This window comes from Telmatherina bonti, assembly GCF_933228915.1.
Source record: "Telmatherina bonti genome assembly, chromosome: 3".
Taxonomy (NCBI): Eukaryota; Metazoa; Chordata; class Actinopteri; order Atheriniformes; family Telmatherinidae; genus Telmatherina; species Telmatherina bonti.
In genome coordinates this window covers 43377749-43403331 of record NC_136621.1, presented here as the reverse complement: position 1 = coordinate 43403331, position 25583 = coordinate 43377749, and the positions used below count along the sequence as shown (strand labels likewise).

Below are 25583 nucleotides of genomic sequence, written 5' to 3'. Positions count from 1 at the left end.
GGGAAGGAGAATGTGTGAGAGCCTGAACAACGGGAGTTGGTCTAGAGGTCTGAAAGCGAGCAGCACTGACCGGCGGATAGGCTCTGGATTACCACGGTAGCAGCAGTGTGGAAGATGATGTCGGCGCCATCATTGAGGTAATGCAAGTTGTTGCGGCAGTCAAAGCCTCTGTAACCAAAGACATGCTCCAGGACCAGTTCCTGCAACAACAGTAGCCATTAGAGGATGAAGAACCGAAGACTGATGGTGACCCGGTGCCACCTACTGACCTCCACCACCTTCTTCTTCTTGGTCACATTGTTCTTCACCAGTTTGTCTGGCAGCGGTGCCGCCCGGCTCACCGGAGGCCTGAACAGGACGAGTGACATTAAACCACAGACTGCACACACTCCAGATCAGGTGACGTGAGGATGACATTGTACCTCTCCTCCACAGGAAGCTCTTTGTGCTGAAGATGTGGTTTGGTTCCTGACATGTTCCTGATACCAGCTGAGTAGATCTTGGTGATGTAGTCCACAGCCTTCTCACGAGCCACATCGCTGTCATATCCTGAAAACACAGAATGGCCATCAGAAGTCAAACGGGCTGATGTTCTGCTGGTTCTGGAACAGTCTCACCTCCGTCCTCCTCTGTGTCGTCATCTGACTCCTCGCTGTCCACAGCTTTACTCTCCTTGTGACCTAGGGGCTCTCTGGTCCAGATCATCAAGGCTGTATCTGCCCCTCCCACTGACAACAGCAATAAGTCGTCATTGGACCAGCGGACGTTTGTCACATTGGTGCTGTGACCGACATACTTTTTAAACTTTGCAAACTGGCCCTGATGTGGGATTAAGAGGACAGCAGAGTTAGAATCAGAGTAGACCAGCTCGGAAACATTCGCGTCAGAAGTCTAATCCTGGTCTCACCCTGGACGGGAAGGTGAACAGTTTGAGGAAGCCGAAGTCGTCTCCAGTGGCGAGCAGCTTGCGATCTTTGGTGAGTGAAGAGGCATTGACAAAGCTGAGTGTCGGCCATATTCCCTCGCAGGTGGGTCCCAGAACAGACGTCCAGGTGGCCCAGTCCAACTTCTCAAACTGGACTCAGAGACACACACAGCTTGTTAGTCCTGCAGCTTCTCTAAGGCCAAACACTTGCTTCTTGTTATATCCTCACAAAGCCAACCTGCTCCATTGTTAGCATTACATTGCTTATGGATTAGCGCTGTTACCAGCGAATTCCACCAGGTGGCACATCAAAGAAACCAAACTAGATAAATTTGTATCAAGTACACAAATTTATAGATGTGAAGACAATAGAAGATATTAGTGAATGGTTAACCCTTAAAACGCTGCTAGAATTTACCGAGTGCTATTTAAGTTTACTGTCAAAACTATGTTGCTAGGAGACCTCCATTTTCACCTGGACATAACGATTAAGGCACTTTCTGTCAAACTTTTCATTTCTAGATTGACAGGAATGTCCAATCAGGACCAAAATTGATGAAAATGAATGATCTTCTACAGCTGGATTAAAGCGAAGATAAGATTGTTGTATAGTAAATGAATACGCGCCTTGCAGACTTGTCTTTGTTATTTATATTGATGTCGACTCTTTCGACCTAGTTTCCAGTCCATCTGGAAGCAACACTGCCCAAGCAGTCCAGCAGCTGATGTTCTGGTCTGACATCTTATATGGATTGACTATCAGATTCCAGATCCATGATAATAAATTCAGTGTCTTGGATACATTGTCGTGTTTGTTGCATGTTTGCTCTCTTGCACTGATGAAACGTTGTTCCTTTTCTGGATGGTAGTATCCATAACGTTGTTCCTGTTCTGGATGGTAGTATCCAGAACGCTGTTCCTGTTCTGGATGGTAGTATCCAGAATGTTGTTCCTGTTCTGGATGGTAGTATCCAGAATATTGTTCCTGTTCTGGATGGTAGTATCAAGAATGCTGTTCCTGTTCTGGATGGTAGTATCCAGAACGTTGTTCCTGTTCTGGATGGTAGTATCCAGTACGTTGTTCCTGTTCTGGATGGTAGTATACAGGATGTTGTTCCTGTTCTGGATGGTAGTATACAGGATGTTGTTCCTGTTCTGGATGGTAGTATCCAGAATGTTGTTACTTTTCTGGATGGTAGAATCCAGAATGTTGTTAATGTTCTGGATGGTAGTATCCAGAATGTTGTTCCTGTTCTGGATGGTAAAATCCTAAACATTGTTCCTGTTCTGGATGGTAGAATCCAGAACGCTGTTCCTGTTCTGGATGGTAGTATCCAGAATATTGTTCCTGTTCTGGATGGTAGTATCCAGGATGTTTTGCCTGTTCTGGATGGTAGTATCCAGAATGTTGTTCCTGTTCTGGATGGTAGAATCCAACATGTTATTCCTTTTCTGGATGGTAGAATCCAGAACGTTGTTCCTGTTCTGGATGGTGGAATCCATAACGCTGTTCCTGTTCTGGATGGTAGTATCCAGAATATTGTTCCAGTTCTGGATGGTAGTATCCTGAATGCTGTTCCTTTTGTGGATGGTAGTATCCAGAATATTGTTCCAGTTCTGGATGGTAGTATCCAGAATATTGTTCCTGTTCTGGATGGTAGTATCCAGAATGCTGTTCCTTTTGTGGATGGTAGTATCCAGAATGTTGTTCCTGTTCTGGATGGTAGTATCCAGAATGTTGTTCCTGTTCCGGATGGTAGTATTCAGAACGTTGTTCCTGTTGTGGATGGTAGAATCCAGAATGTTGTTCCTGTTCTGGATGGTAGAATCCAGAATGTTGTTAATGTTCTGGATGGTAGTATCCAGAATGTTGTTCCTGTTCTGGATGGTAGCATCCAGAATGTTGTTCCTGTTCTGGATGGTAGCATCCAGAACATTGTTCATGTTCTGGATGGTAGTATCCAGAAAATTGTTCCTGTTCTGGATGGTAGTATCCAGAATGTTGTTACTTTTCTGGATGGTAGAATCCAGAATGTTGTTAATGTTCTGGATGGTAGTATCCAGAAAATTGTTCCTGTTCTGGATGGTAGTATCCACCATGTTTTTGCTTTTCTGGATGGTACAAATCCAGAACGTTGTTCCCTTTTCTCGATGGTAGTATCCAGGATGTTGTTCCTGTTCTGGATGGTAGAATCCAGAAAGCTGTTCCTGTTCTGGATGGTAGTATCCACAAAGCCAACCTGCTCCATTGTTAGCATTACATTGCTTATGGATTAGCGCTGTTACCAGCGAATTCCACCAGGTGGCACATCAAAGAAACCAAACTAGATAAATTTGTATCAAGTACACAAATTTATAGATGTGAAGACAATAGAAGATATTAGTGAATGGTTAACCCTTAAAACGCTGCTAGAATTTACCGAGTGCTATTTAAGTTTACTGTCAAAACTATGTTGCTAGGAGACCTCCATTTTCACCTGGACATAACGATTAAGGCACTTTCTGTCAAACTTTTCATTTCTAGATTGACAGGAATGTCCAATCAGGACCAAAATTGATGAAAATGAATGATCTTCTACAGCTGGATTAAAGCGAAGATAAGATTGTTGTATAGTAAATGAATACGCGCCTTGCAGACTTGTCTTTGTTATTTATATTGATGTCGACTCTTTCGACCTAGTTTCCAGTCCATCTGGAAGCAACACTGCCCAAGCAGTCCAGCAGCTGATGTTCTGGTCTGACATCTTATATGGATTGACTATCAGATTCCAGATCCATGATAATAAATTCAGTGTCTTGGATACATTGTCGTGTTTGTTGCATGTTTGCTCTCTTGCACTGATGAAACGTTGTTCCTTTTCTGGATGGTAGTATCCATAACGTTGTTCCAGTTCTGGATGGTAGTATCCTGAATGCTGTTCCTTTTGTGGATGGTAGTATCCAGAATATTGTTCCTGTTCTGGATGGTAGTATCCACCATGTTTTTGCTTTTCTGGATGGTACAAATCCAGAACGTTGTTCCCTTTTCTCGATGGTAGTATCCAGGATGTTGTTCCTGTTCTGGATGGTAGAATCCAGAAAGCTGTTCCTGTTCTGGATGGTAGTATCCACAAAGCCAACCTGCTCCATTGTTAGCATTACATTGCTTATGGATTAGCGCTGTTACCAGCGAATTCCACCAGGTGGCACATCAAAGAAACCAAACTAGATAAATTTGTATCAAGTACACAAATTTATAGATGTGAAGACAATAGAAGATATTAGTGAATGGTTAACCCTTAAAACGCTGCTAGAATTTACCGAGTGCTATTTAAGTTTACTGTCAAAACTATGTTGCTAGGAGACCTCCATTTTCACCTGGACATAACGATTAAGGCACTTTCTGTCAAACTTTTCATTTCTAGATTGACAGGAATGTCCAATCAGGACCAAAATTGATGAAAATGAATGATCTTCTACAGCTGGATTAAAGCGAAGATAAGATTGTTGTATAGTAAATGAATACGCGCCTTGCAGACTTGTCTTTGTTATTTATATTGATGTCGACTCTTTCGACCTAGTTTCCAGTCCATCTGGAAGCAACACTGCCCAAGCAGTCCAGCAGCTGATGTTCTGGTCTGACATCTTATATGGATTGACTATCAGATTCCAGATCCATGATAATAAATTCAGTGTCTTGGATACATTGTCGTGTTTGTTGCATGTTTGCTCTCTTGCACTGATGAAACGTTGTTCCTTTTCTGGATGGTAGTATCCATAACGTTGTTCCAGTTCTGGATGGTAGTATCCTGAATGCTGTTCCTTTTGTGGATGGTAGTATCCAGAATATTGTTCCTGTTCTGGATGGTAGTATCCACCATGTTTTTGCTTTTCTGGATGGTACAAATCCAGAACGTTGTTCCCTTTTCTCGATGGTAGTATCCAGGATGTTGTTCCTGTTCTGGATGGTAGAATCCAGAAAGCTGTTCATGTTCTGGATGGTAGTATCCAGAATGCTGTTCCTGTTGTGGATGGTAGTATCTACCATCCAGAATTGGAATAACTTGGTGGATTCTACCATCCAGAAAAGGAATAACATGGTGGAATCCACCAAGTTATTCCTGTTCTGGATGGTAGTATCCAGAACGTTGTTCCTGTTCTGGATGGTAGTATCCAGTACGATGTTCCTGTTCTGGATGGTAGTATCAACCATGTTGTTCCTGTTCTGGATGGTAGAATTCAGGATGTTGTTCCTGTTCTGGATGGTAATATCCAGGATGTTGTTCCTGTTCTGGATGGTAGTATCCAGAATGTTGTTAATGTTCTGGATGGTAGTATCCAGAATGTTGTTCCTGTTCTGGATGGTAGTATCCAGAACATTGTTCCTGTTCTGGATGGTAGTATCCAGAACATTGTTCCTGTTCTGGATGGTAGTATCCAGAAAATTGTTCCTGTTCTGGATGTTAGTATCCACCATGTTTTTCCTTTTTTGGATGGTACAAATACAGAATGTTGTTCCTGTCATGGAAGGTAGAATCCAGAATGTTGTTCCTGTTCTGGATGGTAGTATCCAGAATATTGTTCCTGTTCTGGATGGTAGTATCCACCATGTTTTTATATTTCTGGATGGTACAAATGTGAACGTTGATCCCTTTTCTGGATGGTAGTATCCAGGATGTTGTTCCTGTTCTGGATGGTAGTATCCAGTACGTTGTTCCTGTTCTGGATGGTAGTATACAGGATGTTGTTCCTGTTCTGGATGGTAGTATACAGGATGTTGTTCCTGTTCTGGATGGTAGTATCCAGAATGTTGTTACTTTTCTGGATGGTAGAATCCAGAATGTTGTTAATGTTCTGGATGGTAGTATCCAGAATGTTGTTCCTGTTCTGGATGGTAGCATCCAGAATGTTACTTTTCTGGATGGTAGTATCCACCATGTTTTTGCTTTTCTGGATGGTACAAATCCAGAACGTTGTTCCCTTTTCTCGATGGTAGTATCCAGGATGTTGTTCCTGTTCTGGATGGTAGAATCCAGAAAGCTGTTCATGTTCTGGATGGTAGTATCCAGAATGCTGTTCCTGTTGTGGATGGTAGTATCTACCATCCAGAACAGGAATAACTTGGTGGATTCTACCATCCAGAAAAGGAATAACATGGTGGAATCCACCAAGTTATTCCTGTTCTGGATGGTAGTATCCAGAACGTTGTTCCTGTTCTGGATGGTAGTATCCAGTACGATGTTCCTGTTCTGGATGGTAGTATCAACCATGTTGTTCCTGTTCTGGATGGTAGTATTCAGGATGTTGTTCCTGTTCTGGATGGTAATATCCAGGATGTTGTTCCTGTTCTGGATGGTAGTATCCAGAATGTTGTTCCTGTTCTGGATGGTAGTATCCAGAACATTGTTCCTGTTCTGGATGGTAGTATCCAGAACATTGTTCCTGTTCTGGATGGTAGTATCCAGAAAATTGTTCCTGTTCTGGATGTTAGTATCCACCATGTTTTTCCTTTTTTGGATGGTACAAATCCAGAATGTTGTTCCTGTCATGGAAGGTAGAATCCAGAATGTTGTTCCTGTTCTGGATGGTAGTATCCAGAATATTGTTCCTGTTCTGGATGGTAGTATCCACCATGTTTTTATATTTCTGGATGGTACAAATGTGAACGTTGATCCCTTTTCTGGATGGTAGTATCCGGAATGTTGTTCCTGTTCAGGATGGTAGTATACAGCATGTTGTTCCTTTTCTGGATGGTAGAATCCACCATGTTATTCCTTTTCTGGATGTTAGAATCCAGAATGCTATTCTTTTTCTGGACGGTAGAATCCTAAACATTGTTCCTGTTCTGGATGGTAGAATCCAGAACGCTGTTCCTGTTCTGGATGGTAGTATCCAGAACGCTGTTCCTGTTCTGGATGGTAGTATCCAGAATATTGTTCCTGTTCTGGATGGTAGTATCCAGAATATTGTTCCTGTTCTGGATGGTAGTATCCAGGATGTTTTGCCTGTTCTGGATGGTAGTATCCAGAATGTTGTTCCTGTTCTGGATGGTGGAATCCATAACGCTGTTCCCTTTTCTGGATGGTAGTATCCAGAATATTGTTCCAGTTCTGGATGGTAGTATCCTGAATGCTGTTCCTTTTGTGGATGGTAGTATCCAGAATATTGTTCCTGTTCTGGATGGTAGTATCCAGAATATTGTTCCAGTTCTGGATGGTAGTATCCTGAATGCTGTTCCTGTTGTGGATGGTAGTATCCAAAACGTTGTTCCTGTTCTGGATGGTAGTATCCAGAACGTTGTTCCTGTTCTGGATGGTAGTATCCAGGATGTTCTTCCTGTTCTGGATGGTAGTATCCAGAACGTTGTTCCTGTTCTGGATGGTAGTATCCAACATGTTGTTCCTGTTCTTGATGGTAGTATCCAGGATGTTGTTCCTGTTCTGGATGGTAGTATCCAGGATGTTGTTCCTGTTCTGGATGGTAGTATCCAGAACGTTGTTCATTTTCTGGATGGTAGTATCCACCATGTTTTTCCATTTCTGGATGGTACAAATCCAGAACGTTGATCCCTTTTGTGGATGGTAGTATCCAGGATGTTGTTCCTGTTCTGGATGTTAGTATCCAGAATATTGTTCCTGTTCTGGATGGTAGTATCCAGGATGTTCTTCCTGTTCTGGATGGTAGTATCCAGAACGTTGTTCCTGTTCGGGATGGTAGTATCCAGAACGTTGTTCCTGTTCTGGATGGTAGTATCCAGGATGTTCTTCCTGTTCTGGATGGTAGTATCCAGGATGTTGATCCTGATCTGGATAGTAGTATCCAGGATGTTGTTCCTGTTCTGGATGGTAGTATCCAGGATGTTGTTCCTGTTCTGGATGGTAGTATCCAGAATGTTGTTCCTTTTCTGGATGGTAGAATCCAGAATGTTGTTCCTGTTCTGGAAGGTAGAATCCAGAATGTTGTTCCTGTTCTGGAAGGTAGTATCCAGAACATTGTTCCTGTTCTGGATGGTAGTATCAGAACATTGTTCCTGTTCTGGATGGTAGTATCCACCATGTTTTTCCATTTCTGGATGGTACAAATCCAGAACGTTGATCCCTTTTCTGGATGGTAGTATCCAGGATGTTGTTCCTGTTCTGGATGGTAGAATCCAGAACGCTGTTCCTGTTCTGGATGGTAGTATCCAGAATATTTTTCCTGTTCAGGATGGTAGTATCCGGAATGTTGTTCCATTTCTGGATGGTAGTATCCAGCATGTTGTTCCTTTTCTGGATGGTAGTATCCAGCATGTTGTTCCTTTTCTGGATGGTAGAATCCACCATGTTATTCCCTTTCTGGATGGTAGAATCCAGAACGCTATTCTTTTTCTGGACGGAAGAATCCTAAACGTTGTCCCTGTTCTGGATGGTAGAATCCAGAACGTTGTTCCTGTTCTGGATGGTAGTATCCAGAATATTGTTCCTGTTCTGGATGGTAGTATCCAGGATGTTTTGCCTGTTCTGGATGGTAGAATCCAGAACGTTGTTCCTGTTCTGGATGGTAGTATCCAGAATATTGTTCCTGTTCTGGATGGTAGTATCCAGGATGTTTTGCCTGTTCTGGATTGTAGAATCCAACATGTTATTCCTTTTCTGGATGGTAGAATCCAGAACGTTGTTCCTGTTCTGGATGGTAGTATCCAGAACGTTGTTCCTGTTCTGGATGGTAGTATACAGGATGTTGTTCCTGTTCTGGATGGTAGTATCCAGAATGTTGTTACTTTTCTGGATGGTAGAATCCAGAATGTTGTTAATGTTCTGGATGGTAGTATCCAGAATGTTGTTCCTGTTCTGGATGGTAAAATCCTAAACATTGTTCCTGTTCTGGATGGTAGAATCCAGAACGCTGTTCCTGTTCTGGATGGTAGTATCCAGAATATTGTTCCTGTTCTGGATGGTAGTATCCAGGATGTTTTGCCTGTTCTGGATGGTAGTATCCAGAATGTTGTTCCTGTTCTGGATGGTAGAATCCAACATGTTATTCCTTTTCTGGATGGTAGAATCCAGAACGTTGTTCCTGTTCTGGATGGTGGAATCCATAACGCTGTTCCTGTTCTGGATGGTAGCATCCAGAATGTTGTTCCTGTTCTGGATGGTAGCATCCAGAACATTGTTCATGTTCTGGATGGTAGTATCCAGAAAATTGTTCCTGTTCTGGATGGTAGTATCCAGAATGTTGTTACTTTTCTGGATGGTAGAATCCAGAATGTTGTTAATGTTCTGGATGGTAGTATCCAGAAAATTGTTCCTGTTCTGGATGGTAGTATCCACCATGTTTTTGCTTTTCTGGATGGTACAAATCCAGAACGTTGTTCCCTTTTCTCGATGGTAGTATCCAGGATGTTGTTCCTGTTCTGGATGGTAGAATCCAGAAAGCTGTTCCTGTTCTGGATGGTAGTATCCACAAAGCCAACCTGCTCCATTGTTAGCATTACATTGCTTATGGATTAGCGCTGTTACCAGCGAATTCCACCAGGTGGCACATCAAAGAAACCAAACTAGATAAATTTGTATCAAGTACACAAATTTATAGATGTGAAGACAATAGAAGATATTAGTGAATGGTTAACCCTTAAAACGCTGCTAGAATTTACCGAGTGCTATTTAAGTTTACTGTCAAAACTATGTTGCTAGGAGACCTCCATTTTCACCTGGACATAACGATTAAGGCACTTTCTGTCAAACTTTTCATTTCTAGATTGACAGGAATGTCCAATCAGGACCAAAATTGATGAAAATGAATGATCTTCTACAGCTGGATTAAAGCGAAGATAAGATTGTTGTATAGTAAATGAATACGCGCCTTGCAGACTTGTCTTTGTTATTTATATTGATGTCGACTCTTTCGACTTAGTTTCCAGTCCATCTGGAAGCAACACTGCCCAAGCAGTCCAGCAGCTGATGTTCTGGTCTGACATCTTATATGGATTGACTATCAGATTCCAGATCCATGATAATAAATTCAGTGTCTTGGATACATTGTCGTGTTTGTTGCATGTTTGCTCTCTTGCACTGATGAAACGTTGTTCCTTTTCTGGATGGTAGTATCCATAACGTTGTTCCTGTTCTGGATGGTAGTATCAAGAATGCTGTTCCTGTTCTGGATGGTAGTATCCAGAATGCAGTACCAGTTCTGGATGGTAGTATCCAGAATGCTGTTCCTGTTCTGGATGGTAGTATCCACCATGTTATTCCTTTTCTGGATGGTAGAATCAACCAAGTTATTCCTGTTCTGGATGGCAGTATCCAGAACGTTGTTCCTGTTCTGGATGGTAGTATCCAGTACGTTGTTCCTGTTCTGGATGGTAGTATACAGGATGTTGTTCCTGTTCTGGATGGTAGTATACAGGATGTTGTTCCTGTTCTGGATGGTAGTATCCAGAATGTTGTTACTTTTCTGGATGGTAGAATCCAGAATGTTGTTAATGTTCTGGATGGTAGTATCCAGAATGTTGTTCCTGTTCTGGATGGTAGCATCCAGAATGTTACTTTTCTGGATGGTAGAATCCAGAATGTTGTTAATGTTCTGGATGGTAGTATCCAGAAAATTGTTCCTGTTCTGGATGGTAGTATCCACCATGTTTTTGCTTTTCTGGATGGTACAAATCCAGAACGTTGTTCCCTTTTCTCGATGGTAGTATCCAGGATGTTGTTCCTGTTCTGGATGGTAGAATCCAGAAAGCTGTTCATGTTCTGGATGGTAGTATCCAGAATGCTGTTCCTGTTGTGGATGGTAGTATCTACCATCCAGAACAGGAATAACTTGGTGGATTCTACCATCCAGAAAAGGAATAACATGGTGGAATCCACCAAGTTATTCCTGTTCTGGATGGTAGTATCCAGAACGTTGTTCCTGTTCTGGATGGTAGTATCCAGTACGATGTTCCTGTTCTGGATGGTAGTATCAACCATGTTGTTCCTGTTCTGGATGGTAGTATTCAGGATGTTGTTCCTGTTCTGGATGGTAATATCCAGGATGTTGTTCCTGTTCTGGATGGTAGTATCCAGAATGTTGTTAATGTTCTGGATGGTAGTATCCAGAATGTTGTTCCTGTTCTGGATGGTAGTATCCAGAACATTGTTCCTGTTCTGGATGGTAGTATCCAGAAAATTGTTCCTGTTCTGGATGTTAGTATCCACCATGTTTTTCCTTTTTTGGATGGTACAAATCCAGAATGTTGTTCCTGTCATGGAAGGTAGAATCCAGAATGTTGTTCCTGTTCTGGATGGTAGTATCCAGAATATTGTTCCTGTTCTGGATGGTAGTATCCACCATGTTTTTATATTTCTGGATGGTACAAATGTGAACGTTGATCCCTTTTCTGGATGGTAGTATCCAGGATGTTGTTCCTGTTCTGGATGGTAGAATCCAGAATATTTTTCCTGTTCTGGATGGTAGTATCCGGAATGTTGTTCCTGTTCAGGATGGTAGTATACAGCATGTTGTTCCTTTTCTGGATGGTAGAATCCACCATGTTATTCCTTTTCTGGATGTTAGAATCCAGAATGCTATTCTTTTTCTGGACGGTAGAATCCTAAACATTGTTCCTGTTCTGGATGGTAGAATCCAGAATATTGTTCCTGTTCTGGATGGTAGTATCCAGGATGTTTTGCCTGTTCTGGATGGTAGTATCCAGAATGTTGTTCCTGTTCTGGTGGTAGTATCCAGAATGTTGTTCCTGTTCTGGATGGTGGAATCCATAACGCTGTTCCTGTTCTGGATGGTAGTATCCAGAATATTGTTCCAGTTCTGGATGGTAGTATCCTGAATGCTGTTCCTGTTGTGGATGGTAGTATCCAAAACGTTGTTCCTGTTCTGGATGGTAGTATCCAGAACGTTGTTCCTGTTCTGGATGGTAGTATCCAGGATGTTCTTCCTGTTCTGGATGGTAGTATCCAGAACGTTGTTCCTGTTCTGGATGGTAGTATCGAACATGTTGTTCCTGTTCTTGATGGTAGTATCCAGGATGTTGTTCCTGTTCTGGATGGTAGTATCCAGGATGTTGTTCCTGTTCTGGATGGTAGTATCCAGAACGTTGTTCATTTTCTGGATGGTAGTATCCACCATGTTTTTCCATTTCTGGATGGTACAAATCCAGAACGTTGATCCCTTTTGTGGATGGTAGTATCCAGGATGTTGTTCCTGTTCTGGATGTTAGTATCCAGAATATTGTTCCTGTTCTGGATGGTAGTATCCAGGATGTTCTTCCTGTTCGGGATGGTAGTATCCAGAACGTTGTTCCTGTTCGGGATGGTAGTATCCAGAACGTTGTTCCTGTTCTGGATGGTAGTATCCAGGATGTTGATCCTGATCTGGATAGTAGTATCCAGGATGTTGTTCCTGTTCTGGACTAGAATCCAGAATGTTGTTCCTGTTCTGGATGGTAGTGTCCAGTACGTTGTTCCTGTTCTGGATGGTAGTATCCAGGATGTTGTTCCTGTTCTGGATGGTAGAATCCAGAACGTTGTTCCTGTTCTGGATGGTAGAATCCAGAACGTTGTTCCTGTTCTGGATGGTAGTATCCAGAATATTTTTCCTGTTCTGGATGGTGGTATCCGGGATGTTGTTCCTGTTCTGGATGGTAGTATCCAGGATGATGATCTTGTTCCGGATGGTAGAATCCAGAACGTTGTTCCTGTTCTGGATGGTAGTATCCAGGATGTTGTTCCTGTTCTGGATGGCAGTATCCAGAATGTTGTTCCTTTTCTGGATGGTAGAATCCAGAATGTTGTTCCTGTTCTGGAAGGTAGAATCCAGAATGTTGTTCCTGTTCTGGAAGGTAGTATCCAGAACATTGTTCCTGTTCTGGATGGTAGTATCAGAACATTGTTCCTGTTCTGGATGGTAGTATCCACCATGTTTTTCCATTTCTGGATGGTACAAATCCAGAACGTTGATCCCTTTTCTGGATGGTAGTATCCAGGATGTTGTTCCTGTTCTGGATGGTAGAATCCAGAACGCTGTTCCTGTTCTGGATGGTAGTATCCAGAATATTTTTCCTGTTCAGGATGGTAGTATCCGGAATGTTGTTCCATTTCTGGATGGTAGTATCCAGCATGTTGTTCCTTTTCTGGATGGTAGTATCCAGCATGTTGTTCCTTTTCTGGATGGTAGAATCCACCATGTTATTCCCTTTCTGGATGGTAGAATCCAGAACGCTATTCTTTTTCTGGACGGAAGAATCCTAAACGTTGTCCCTGTTCTGGATGGTAGAATCCAGAACGTTGTTCCTGTTCTGGATGGTAGTATCCAGAATATTGTTCCTGTTCTGGATGGTAGTATCCAGAATATTGTTCCTGTTCTGGATGGTAGTATCCAGGATGTTTTGCCTGTTCTGGATGGTAGAATCCAGAACGTTGTTCCTGTTCTGGATGGTAGTATCCAGAATATTGTTCCTGTTCTGGATGGTAGTATCCAGGATGTTTTGCCTGTTCTGGATTGTAGAATCCAACATGTTATTCCTTTTCTGGATGGTAGAATCCAGAACGTTGTTCCTGTTCTGGATGGTAGTATCCAGAACGTTGTTCCTGTTCTGGATGGTAGTATCCTGAACGTTGTTCCTGTTCTTGATGGTAGAATCCAGAACGTTGTTCCTGTTCTGGATGGTAGTGACCAGAACGTTGATCCCTTTTGTGGATGGTAGTATCCAGGATGTTGTTCCTGTTCTGGATGGTAGAATGCAGAACGCTGTTCCTGTTCTGGATGTTAGTATCCAGAATATTGTTCCTGTTCTGGATGGTAGAATCCAGAACGTTGTTCCTGTTCTGGATGGTAGAATCCAGAACGTTGTTCCTGTTCTGGATGGTAGTATCCAGGATGTTCTTCCTGTTCTGGATGGTAGTATCCAGAACGTTGTTCCTGTTCGGGATGGTAGTATCCAGAACGTTGTTCCTGTTCTGGATGGTAGTATCCAGGATGTTGATCCTGATCTGGATAGTAGTATCCAGGATGTTGTTCCTGTTCTGGACTGTAGAATCCAGAATGTTGTTCCTGTTCTGGATGGTAGTGTCCAGTACGTTGTTCCTGTTCTGGATGGTAGTATCCAGGATGTTGTTCCTGTTCTGGATGGTAGAATCCAGAACGTTGTTCCTGTTCTGGATGGTAGAATCCAGAACGTTGTTCCTGTTCTGGATGGTAGTATCCAGAATATTTTTCCTGTTCTGGATGGTGGTATCCGGGATGTTGTTCCTGTTCTGGATGGTAGTATCCAGGATGATGTTCTTGTTCCGGATGGTAGAATCCAGAACGTTGTTCCTGTTCTGGATGGTAGTATCCAGGATGTTGTTCCTGTTCTGGATGGTAGTATCCAGAACGTTGTTCCTTTTCTGGATGGTAGAATCCAGAATGTTGTTCCTGTTCTGGATGGTAGTATCCAGGATGTTTTGCCTGTTCTGGATTGTAGAATCCAACATGTTATTCCTTTTCTGGATGGTAGAATCCAGAACGTTGTTCCTGTTCTGGATGGTCGAATCCATAACGCTGTTCCTGTTCTGGATGGTCGAATCCATAACGCTGTTCCTGTTCTGGATGGTAGTATCCAGAACGTTGTTCCTGTTCTGGTTGGTAGTATCCTGAACGTTGTTCCTGTTCTTGATGGTAGAATCCAGAACGTTGTTCCTGTTCTGGATGGTAGTATCCAGGATGTTGTTCCTGTTCTGGATGGTAGTATCCAGAATATTTTCCTGTTCTGGATGGTGGTATCCGGGATGTTGTTGCTGTTCTGGATGGTAGTATCCAGGATGTTCTTCCTGTTCTGGATGGTAGTATCCAGAACGTTGTTCCGGTTCGGGATGGTAGTCTCCAGAACGTTGTTCCTGTTCTGGATGGTAGTATCCAGAATATTGTTCCTGTTCTGGATGGTAGTATCCAGGATGTTTTGCCTGTTCTGGATGGTAGAATCCAGAACGTTGTTCCTGTTCTGGATGGTAGTATCCAGAATATTGTTCCTGTTCTGGATGGTAGTATCCAGGATGTTTTGCCTGTTGTGGATGGTAGTATCCAGGATGTTTTGCCTGTTCTGGATGGTAGAATCCAGAACGTTGTTCCTGTTCTGGATGGTAGTATCCAGGATGTTCTTCCTGTTCTGGATGGTAGTATCCAGAACGTTGTTCCTGTTCGGGATGGTAGTATCCAGAACGTTGTTCCTATTCTGGATGGTAGTTTCCAGGATGTTGTTCCTGTTCTGGATGGTAGTATCCAGGATGTTGTTCCTGTTCTGGATGGTAGTATCCAGGATGTTGTTCCTGTTCTGGATGGTAGAATCCAGAACGTTGTTCCTGTTCTGGATGGTAGTATCCAGGATGTTCTTCCTGTTCTGGATGGTAGTATCCAGAACGTTGTTCCTGTTCGGGATGGTAGTATCCAGAACGTTGTTCCTGTTCTGGATGGTAGTATCCAGGATGTTCTTCCTGTTCTGGATGGTAGTATCCAGAACGTTGTTCCTGTTCGGGATGGTAGTATCCAGAACGTTGTTCCTATTCTGGATGGTAGTTTCCAGGATGTTGTTCCTGTTCTGGATGGTAGTATCCAGGATGTTGTTCCTGTTCTGGATGGTAGTATCCAGGATGTTGTTCCTGTTCTGGATGGTAGAATCCAGAACGCTGTTCCTGTTCTAGATGGTAGTATCCAGAATATTGTTCCTGTTCTGGATGGTAGAATCCAGAACGTTGTTCCTGTTCTGGATGGTAGTATCCAGGATGTTCTTCCTGTTCTGGATGGTAGTATCCAGGATGTTCTTCCTGTTCTGGATGGTAGTATCCAACATGTTGTTCCTGTTCTGGATGGTAGTATCCAGGATGTTGTTCCTGTTCTGGATGGTAGTATCCAGGATGCTGTTCCTGTTCTGGATGGTAGTATCCAGGATGTTGTTCCTGTTCTGGATGGTAGTATCCAGAACGTTGTTCATTTTCTGGATGGTAGTATCCACCATGTTTTTCCATTTCTGGATGGTACAAATCCAGAACGTTGATCCCTTTTGTGGATGGTAGTATCCAGGATGTTGTTCCTGTTCTGGATGGTAGAATGCAGAACGCTGTTCCTGTTCTGGATGTTAGTATCCAGAATATTGTTCCTGTTCTGGATGGTAGAATCCAGAACGTTGTTCCTGTTCTGGATGGTAGTATCCAGGATGTTCTTCCTGTTCTGGATGGTAGTATCCAGAACGTTGTTCCTGTTCGGGATGGTAGTATCCAGAATGTTGTTCCTGTTCTGGATGGTAGTATCCAGGATGTTCTTCCTGTTCTGGATGGTAGTATCCAGGATGTTGATCCTGATCTGGATAGTAGTATCCAGGATGTTGTTCCTGTTCTGGACTGTAGAATCCAGAATGTTGTTCCTGTTCTGGATGGTAGTGTCCAGTACGTTGTTCATGTTCTGGATGGTAGTATCCAGGATGTTGTTCCTGTTCTGGATGGTAGAATCCAGAACGTTGTTCCTGTTCTGGATGGTAGAATCCAGAACGTTGTTCCTGTTCTGGATGGTAGTATCCAGAATATTTTTCCTGTTCTGGATGGTGGTATCCGGGATGTTGTTCCTGTTCTGGATGATAGTATCCAGGATGATGTTCTTGTTCCGGATGGTAGAATCCAGAACGTTGTTCCTGTTCTGGATGGTAGTATCCAGGATGTTGTTCCTGTTCTGGATGGTAGTATCCAGAACGTTGTTCCTTTTCTGGATGGTAGAATCCAGAATGTTGTTCCTGTTCTGGAAGGTAGAATCCAGAATGTTGTTCCTGTTCTGGAAGGTAGTATCCAGAACATTGTTCCTGTTCTGGATGGTAGTATCAGAACATTGTTCCTGTTCTGGATGGTAGTATCCACCATGTTTTTCCATTTCTGGATGGTACAAATCCAGAACGTTGATCCCTTTTCTGGATGGTAGTATCCAGGATGTTGTTCCTGTTCTGGATGGTAGAATCCAGAACGCTGTTCCTGTTCTGGATGGTAGTATCCAGAATATTTTTCCTGTTCAGGATGGTAGTATCCGGAATGTTGTTCCATTTCTGGATGGTAGTATCCAGCATGTTGTTCCTTTTCTGGATGGTAGAATCCACCATGTTATTCCCTTTCTGGATGGTAGAATCCAGAACGGTATTCTTTTTCTGGACGGAAGAATCCTAAACGTTGTTCCTGTTCTGGATGGTAGTATCCAGAATATTGTTCCTGTTCTGGATGGTAGTATCCAGGATGTTTTGCCTGTTCTGGATGGTAGAATCCAGAACGTTGTTCCTGTTCTGGATGGTAGTATCCAGAATATTGTTCCTGTTCTGGATGGTAGTATCCAGGATGTTTTGCCTGTTCTGGATTGTAGAATCCAACATGTTATTCCTTTTCTGGATGGTAGAATCCAGAACGTTGTTCCTGTTCTGGATGGTCGAATCCATAACGCTGTTCCTGTTCTGGATGGTAGTATCCAGAACGTTGTTCCTGTTCTGGATGGTAGTATCCTGAACGTTGTTCCTGTTCTTGATGGTAGAATCCAGAACGTTGTTCCTGTTCTGGATGGTAGTGTCCAGAACGTTGTTCCTGTTCTGGGTGGTAGTATCCAGAACGTTGTTCCGGTTCGGGATGGTAGTCTCCAGAACGTTGTTCCTGTTCTGGATGGTAGTATCCAGAACATTGTTCCTGTTCTGGATGGTAGTATCCAGAATATTGTTCCTGTTCTGGATGGTAGTATCCAGGATGTTTTGCCTGTTCTGGATGGTAGAATCCAGAACGTTGTTCCTGTTCTGGATGGTAGTATCCAGAATATTGTTCCTGTTCTGGATGGTAGTATCCAGGATGTTTTGCCTGTTGTGGATGGTAGTATCCAGGATGTTTTGCCTGTTCTGGATGGTAGAATCCAGAACGTTGTTCCTGTTCTGGATGGTAGTATCCAGGATGTTCTTCCTGTTCTGGATGGTAGTATCCAGAATGTTGTTCCTGTTCTGGATGGTAGTATCCAGAACGTTGTTCCTATTCTGGATGGTAGTTTCCAGGATGTTGTTCCTGTTCTGGATGGTAGTATCCAGGATGTTGTTCCTGTTCTGGATGGTAGTATCCAGGATGTTGTTCCTGTTCTGGATGGTAGAATCCAGAACGTTGTTCCTGTTCTGGATGGTAGTATCCAGGATGTTCTTCCTGTTCTGGATGGTAGTATCCAGAACGTTGTTCCTGTTCGGGATGGTAGTATCCAGAACGTTGTTCCTGTTCTGGATGGTAGTATCCAGGATGTTCTTCCTGTTCTGGATGGTAGTATCCAGAACGTTGTTCCTGTTCGGGATGGTAGTATCCAGAACGTTGTTCCTATTCTGGATGGTAGTTTCCAGGACGTTGTTCCTGTTCTGGATGGTAGTATCCAGGATGTTGTTCCTGTTCTGGATGGTAGTATCCAGGATGTTGTTCCTGTTCTGGATGGTAGAATCCAGAACGCTGTTCCTGTTCTAGATGGTAGTATCCAGAATATTGTTCCTGTTCTGGATGGTAGAATCCAGAACGTTGTTCCTGTTCTGGATGGTAGTATCCAGGATGTTCTTCCGGTTCGGGATGGTAGTATCCAGAACGTTGTTCCTGTTCTGGATGGTAGTATCCAGAATATTGTTCCTGTTCTGGATGGTAGTATCCAGGATGTTTTGCCTGTTCTGGATGGTAGAATCCAGAACGTTGTTCCTGTTCTGGATGGTAGTATCCAGGATGTTTTGCCTGTTGTGGATGGTAGTATCCAGGATGTTTTGCCTGTTCTGGATGGTAGAATCCAGAACGTTGTTCCTGTTCTGGATGGTAGTATCCAGGATGTTCTTCCTGTTCTGGATGGTAGTATCCAGAACGTTGTTCCTGTTCGGGATGGTAGTATCCAGAACGTTGTTCCTGTTCGGGATGGTAGTTTCCAGGATGTTGTTACTGTTCTGGATGGTAGTATCCAGGATGTTGTTCCTGTTCTGGATGGTAGTATCCAGGATGTTGTTCCTGTTCTGGATGGTAGAATCCAGAACGCTGTTCCTGTTCTAGATGGTAGTATCCAGAATATTGTTCCTGTTCTGGATGGTAGAATCCAGAACGTTGTTCCTGTTCTGGATGGTAGTATCCAGGATGTTCTTCCTGTTCTGGATGGTAGAATCCAGAACGTTGTTCCTGTTCTGGATGGTAGTGTCCAGAACGTTGTTCCTGTTCTGGGTGGTAGTATCCAGAACGTTGTTCCGGTTCGGGATGGTAGTCTCCAGAACGTTGTTCCTGTTCTGGATGGTAGTATCCAGAACATTGTTCCTGTTCTGGATGGTAGTATCCAGAATATTGTTCCTGTTCTGGATGGTAGTATCCAGGATGTTTTGCCTGTTCTGGATGGTAGAATCCAGAACGTTGTTCCTGTTCTGGATGGTAGTATCCAGAATATTGTTCCTGTTCTGGATGGTAGTATCCAGGATGTTTTGCCTGTTGTGGATGGTAGTATCCAGGATGTTTTGCCTGTTCTGGATGGTAGAATCCAGAACGTTGTTCCTGTTCTGGATGGTAGTATCCAGGATGTTCTTCCTGTTCTGGATGGTAGTATCCAGAATGTTGTTCCTGTTCTGGATGGTAGTATCCAGAACGTTGTTCCTATTCTGGATGGTAGTTTCCAGGATGTTGTTCCTGTTCTGGATGGTAGTATCCAGGATGTTGTTCCTGTTCTGGATGGTAGTATCCAGGATGTTGTTCCTGTTCTGGATGGTAGTATCCAGGATGTTGTTCCTGTTCTGGATGGTAGAATCCAGGATGTTCTTCCTGTTCTGGATGGTAGTATCCAGGATGTTCTTCCTGTTCTGGATGGTAGTATCCAGAACGTTGTTCCTGTTCGGGATGGTAGTATCCAGAACGTTGTTCCTGTTCTGGATGGTAGTATCCAGGATGTTCTTCCTGTTCTGGATGGTAGTATCCAGAACGTTGTTCCTGTTCGGGATGGTAGTATCCAGAACGTTGTTCCTATTCTGGATGGTAGTTTCCAGGACGTTGTTCCTGTTCTGGATGGTAGTATCCAGGATGTTGTTACTGTTCTGGATGGTAGTATCCAGGATGTTGTTCCTGTTCTGGATGGTAGAATCCAGAACGCTGTTCCTGTTCTAGATGGTAGTATCCAGAATATTGTTCCTGTTCTGGATGGTAGAATCCAGAACGTTGTTCCTGTTCTGGATGGTAGTATCCAGGATGTTCTTCCGGTTCGGGATGGTAGTATCCAGAACGTTGTTCCTGTTCTGGATGGTAGTATCCAGAATATTGTTCCTGTTCTGGATGGTAGTATCCAGGATGTTTTGCCTGTTCTGGATGGTAGAATCCAGAACGTTGTTCCTGTTCTGGATGGTAGTATCCAGGATGTTTTGCCTGTTGTGGATGGTAGTATCCAGGATGTTTTGCCTGTTCTGGATGGTAGAATCCAGAACGTTGTTCCTGTTCTGGATGGTAGTATCCAGGATGTTCTTCCTGTTCTGGATGGTAGTATCCAGAACGTTGTTCCTGTTCGGGATGGTAGTATCCAGAACGTTGTTCCTGTTCGGGATGGTAGTTTCCAGGATGTTGTTCCTGTTCTGGATGGTAGTATCCAGGATGTTGTTCCTGTTCTGGATGGTAGTATCCAGGATGTTGTTCCTGTTCTGGATGGTAGAATCCAGAACGCTGTTCCTGTTCTAGATGGTAGTATCCAGAATATTGTTCCTGTTCTGGATGGTAGAATCCAGAACGTTGTTCCTGTTCTGGATGGTAGTATCCAGGATGTTCTTCCTGTTCTGGATGGTAGTATCCAGAACGTTGTTCCTGTTCTGGATGGTAGTATCCAGAACGTTGTTCCTGTTCTGGATGGTAGTATCCAACATGTTGTTCCTGTTCTTGATGGTAGTATCCAGGATGTTGTTCCTGTTCTGGATGGTAGTATCCAGGATGTTGTTCCTGTTCTGGATGGTAGTATCCAGAACGTTGTTCATTTTCTGGATGGTAGTATCCACCATGTTTTTCCATTTCTGGATGGTACAAATCCAGAACGTTGATCCCTTTTGTGGATGGTAGTATCCAGGATGTTGTTCCTGTTCTGGATGGTAGAATGCAGAACGCTGTTCCTGTTCGGGATGGTAGTATCCAGAACGTTGTTCCTGTTCTGGATGGTAGTATCCAGGATGTTCTTCCTGTTCTGGATGGTAGTATCCAGGATGTTCTTCCTGTTCTGGATGGTAGCATCCAGGATGTTGATCCTGATCTGGATAGTAGTATCCAGGATGTTGTTCCTGTTCTGGACTGTAGAATCCAGAATGTTGTTCCTGTTCTGGATGGTAGTATCCAGGATGTTGTTCCTGTTCTGGATGGTAGAATCCAGAACGCTGTTCCTGTTCTAGATGGTAGTATCCAGAATATTGTTCCTGTTCTGGATGGTAGAATCCAGAACGTTGTTCCTGTTCTGGATGGTAGTATCCAGGATGTTCTTCCTGTTCTGGATGGTAGTATCCAGAACGTTGTTCCTGTTCTGGATGGTAGTATCCAGAACGTTGTTCCTGTTCTGGATGGTAGTATCCAACATGTTGTTCCTGTTCTTGATGGTAGTATCCAGGATGTTGTTCCTGTTCTGGATGGTAGTATCCAGGATGTTGTTCCTGTTCTGGATGGTAGTATCCAGAACGTTGTTCATTTTCTGGATGGTAGTATCCACCATGTTTTTCCATTTCTGGATGGTACAAATCCAGAACGTTGATCCCTTTTGTGGATGGTAGTATCCAGGACGCTGTTCCTGTTCTGGATGGTAGAATCCAGAACGTTGTTCCTGTTCTGGATGGTAGAAACCAGAACGTTGTTCCTGTTCTGGATGGTAGTATCCAGGATGTTCTTCCTGTTCTGGATGGTAGTATCCAGAACGTTGTTCCTGTTCGGGATGGTAGTATCCAGAACGTTGTTCCTGTTCTGGATGGTAGTATCCAGGATGTTCTTCCTGTTCTGGATGGTAGTATCCAGGATGTTGATCCTGATCTGGATAGTAGTATCCAGGATGTTGTTCCTGTTCTGGACTGTAGAATCCAGAATGTTGTTCCTGTTCTGGATGGTAGTGTCCAGTACGTTGTTCCTGTTCTGGATGGTAGTATCCAGGATGTTGTTCCTGTTCTGGATGGTAGAATCCAGAACGTTGTTCCTGTTCTGGATGGTAGAATCCAGAACGTTGTTCCTGTTCTGGATGGTAGTATCCAGAATATTTTTCCTGTTCTGGATGGTGGTATCCGGGATGTTGTTCCTGTTCTGGATGGTAGTATCCAGGATGATGTTCTTGTTCCGGATGGTAGAATCCAGAACGTTGTTCCTGTTCTGGATGGTAGTATCCAGGATGTTGTTCCTGTTCTGGATGGTAGTATCCAGAACGTTGTTCCTTTTCTGGATGGTAGAATCCAGAATGTTGTTCCTGTTCTGGATGGTAGTATCCAGGATGTTTTGCCTGTTCTGGATTGTAGAATCCAACATGTTATTCCTTTTCTGGATGGTAGAATCCAGAACGTTGTTCCTGTTCTGGATGGTCGAATCCATAACGCTGTTCCTGTTCTGGATGGTCGAATCCATAACGCTGTTCCTGTTCTGGATGGTAGTATCCAGAACGTTGTTCCTGTTCTGGTTGGTAGTATCCTGAACGTTGTTCCTGTTCTTGATGGTAGAATCCAGAACGTTGTTCCTGTTCTGGATGGTAGTGTCCAGAACGTTGTTCCTGTTCTGGATGGTAGTATCCAGGATGTTGTTCCTGTTCTGGATGGTAGTATCCAGAATATTTTCCTGTTCTGGATGGTGGTATCCGGGATGTTGTTGCTGTTCTGGATGGTAGTATCCAGGATGTTCTTCCTGTTCTGGATGGTAGTATCCAGAACGTTGTTCCGGTTCGGGATGGTAGTCTCCAGAACGTTGTTCCTGTTCTGGATGGTAGTATCCAGAATATTGTTCCTGTTCTGGATGGTAGTATCCAGGATGTTTTGCCTGTTCTGGATGGTAGAATCCAGAACGTTGTTCCTGTTCTGGATGGTAGTATCCAGAATATTGTTCCTGTTCTGGATGGTAGTATCCAGAATATTGTTCCTGTTCTGGATGGTAGTATCCAGGATGTTTTGCCTGTTGTGGATGGTAGTATCCAGGATGTTTTGCCTGTTCTGGATGGTAGAATCCAGAACGTTGTTCCTGTTCTGGATGGTAGTATCCAGGATGTTCTTCCTGTTCTGGATGGTAGTATCCAGAACGTTGTTCCTGTTCGGGATGGTAGTATCCAGAACGTTGTTCCTATTCTGGATGGTAGTTTCCAGGATGTTGTTCCTGTTCTGGATGGTAGTATCCAGGATGTTGTTCCTGTTCTGGATGGTAGTATCCAGGATGTTGTTCCTGTTCTGGATGGTAGAATCCAGAACGTTGTTCCTGTTCTGGATGGTAGTATCCAGGATGTTCTTCCTGTTCTGGATGGTAGTATCCAGAACGTTGTTCCTGTTCGGGATGGTAGTATCCAGAACGTTGTTCCTGTTCTGGATGGTAGTATCCAGGATGTTCTTCCTGTTCTGGATGGTAGTATCCAGAACGTTGTTCCTGTTCGGGATGGTAGTATCCAGAACGTTGTTCCTATTCTGGATGGTAGTTTCCAGGATGTTGTTCCTGTTCTGGATGGTAGTATCCAGGATGTTGTTCCTGTTCTGGATGGTAGTATCCAGGATGTTGTTCCTGTTCTGGATGGTAGAATCCAGAACGCTGTTCCTGTTCTAGATGGTAGTATCCAGAATATTGTTCCTGTTCTGGATGGTAGAATCCAGGATGTTTTGCCTGTTGTGGATGGTAGTATCCAGGATGTTTTGCCTGTTCTGGATGGTAGAATCCAGAACGTTGTTCCTGTTCTGGATGGTAGTATCCAGGATGTTCTTCCTGTTCTGGATGGTAGTATCCAGAATGTTGTTCCTATTCTGGATGGTAGTATCCAACATGTTGTTCCTGTTCTGGATGGTAGTATCCAGGATGTTGTTCCTGTTCTGGATGGTAGTATCCAGGATGCTGTTCCTGTTCTGGATGGTAGTATCCAGGATGTTGTTCCTGTTCTGGATGGTAGTATCCAGTACGTTGTTCATTTTCTGGATGGTAGTATCCACCATGTTTTTCCATTTCTGGATGGTACAAATCCAGAACGTTGATCCCTTTTGTGGATGGTAGTATCCAGGATGTTGTTCCTGTTCTGGATGGTAGAATGCAGAACGCTGTTCCTGTTCTGGATGTTAGTATCCAGAATATTGTTCCTGTTCTGGATGGTAGTATCCAGAACATTGTTCCTGTTCTGGATGGTAGTATCAGAACATTGTTCCTGTTCTGGATGGTAGTATCCACCATGTTTTTCCATTTCTGGATGGTACAAATCCAGAACGTTGATCCCTTTTCTGGATGGTAGTATCCAGAACGCTGTTCCTGTTCTGGATGGTAGTATCCAGAATATTTTTCCTGTTCAGGATGGTAGTATCCGGAATGTTGTTCCATTTCTGGATGGTAGTATCCAGCATGTTGTTCCTTTTCTGGATGGTAGAATCCACCATGTTATTCCCTTTCTGGATGGTAGAATCCAGAACGGTATTCTTTTTCTGGACGGAAGAATCCTAAACGTTGTCCCTGTTCTGGATGGTAGAATCCAGAACGTTGTTCCTGTTCTGGATGGTAGTATCCAGAATATTGTTCCTGTTCTGGATGGTAGTATCCAGGATGTTTTGCCTGTTCTGGATGGTAGAATCCAGAACGTTGTTCCTGTTCTGGATGGTAGTATCCAGAATATTGTTCCTGTTCTGGATGGTAGTATCCAGGATGTTTTGCCTGTTCTGGATTGTAGAATCCAACATGTTATTCCTTTTCTGGATGGTAGAATCCAGAACGTTGTTCCTGTTCTGGATGGTCGAATCCATAACGCTGTTCCTGTTCTGGATGGTAGTATCCAGAACGTTGTTCCTGTTCTGGATGGTAGTATCCTGAACGTTGTTCCTGTTCTTGATGGTAGAATCCAGAACGTTGTTCCTGTTCTGGATGGTAGTGTCCAGAACGTTGTTCCTGTTCTGGGTGGTAGTATCCAGAACGTTGTTCCGGTTCGGGATGGTAGTCTCCAGAACGTTGTTCCTGTTCTGGATGGTAGTATCCAGAACATTGTTCCTGTTCTGGATGGTAGTATCCAGAATATTGTTCCTGTTCTGGATGGTAGTATCCAGGATGTTTTGCCTGTTCTGGATGGTAGAATCCAGAACGTTGTTCCTGTTCTGGATGGTAGTATCCAGAATATTGTTCCTGTTCTGGATGGTAGTATCCAGGATGTTTTGCCTGTTGTGGATGGTAGTATCCAGGATGTTTTGCCTGTTCTGGATGGTAGAATCCAGAACGTTGTTCCTGTTCTGGATGGTAGTATCCAGGATGTTCTTCCTGTTCTGGATGGTAGTATCCAGAATGTTGTTCCTGTTCTGGATGGTAGTATCCAGAACGTTGTTCCTATTCTGGATGGTAGTTTCCAGGATGTTGTTCCTGTTCTGGATGGTAGTATCCAGGATGTTGTTCCTGTTCTGGATGGTAGTATCCAGGATGTTGTTCCTGTTCTGGATGGTAGAATCCAGAACGTTGTTCCTGTTCTGGATGGTAGTATCCAGGATGTTCTTCCTGTTCTGGATGGTAGTATCCAGAAC

At 43.4% G+C, this 25583-nt stretch overlaps 1 protein-coding gene across 1 annotated transcript in view; it reads right to left on the bottom strand.

Annotated features, from left to right (window-relative positions):
* The window catches only part of LOC306774291 (echinoderm microtubule-associated protein-like 6), a gene marked incomplete at its 5' end in the record, with an annotated part of 123291 nt that overhangs the window by 13881 nt on the left and 83827 nt on the right, over nucleotides 1-25583 (bottom strand). The window contains 5 exons of the mRNA XM_079264291.1: nucleotides 71-200; nucleotides 270-348; nucleotides 423-549; nucleotides 618-819; nucleotides 908-1075. Coding sequence (XP_079120417.1) covers nucleotides 71-200; nucleotides 270-348; nucleotides 423-549; nucleotides 618-819; nucleotides 908-1075 — 706 coding nt within the window. The remainder of the gene's footprint in view (nucleotides 1-70; nucleotides 201-269; nucleotides 349-422; nucleotides 550-617; nucleotides 820-907; nucleotides 1076-25583) is intronic.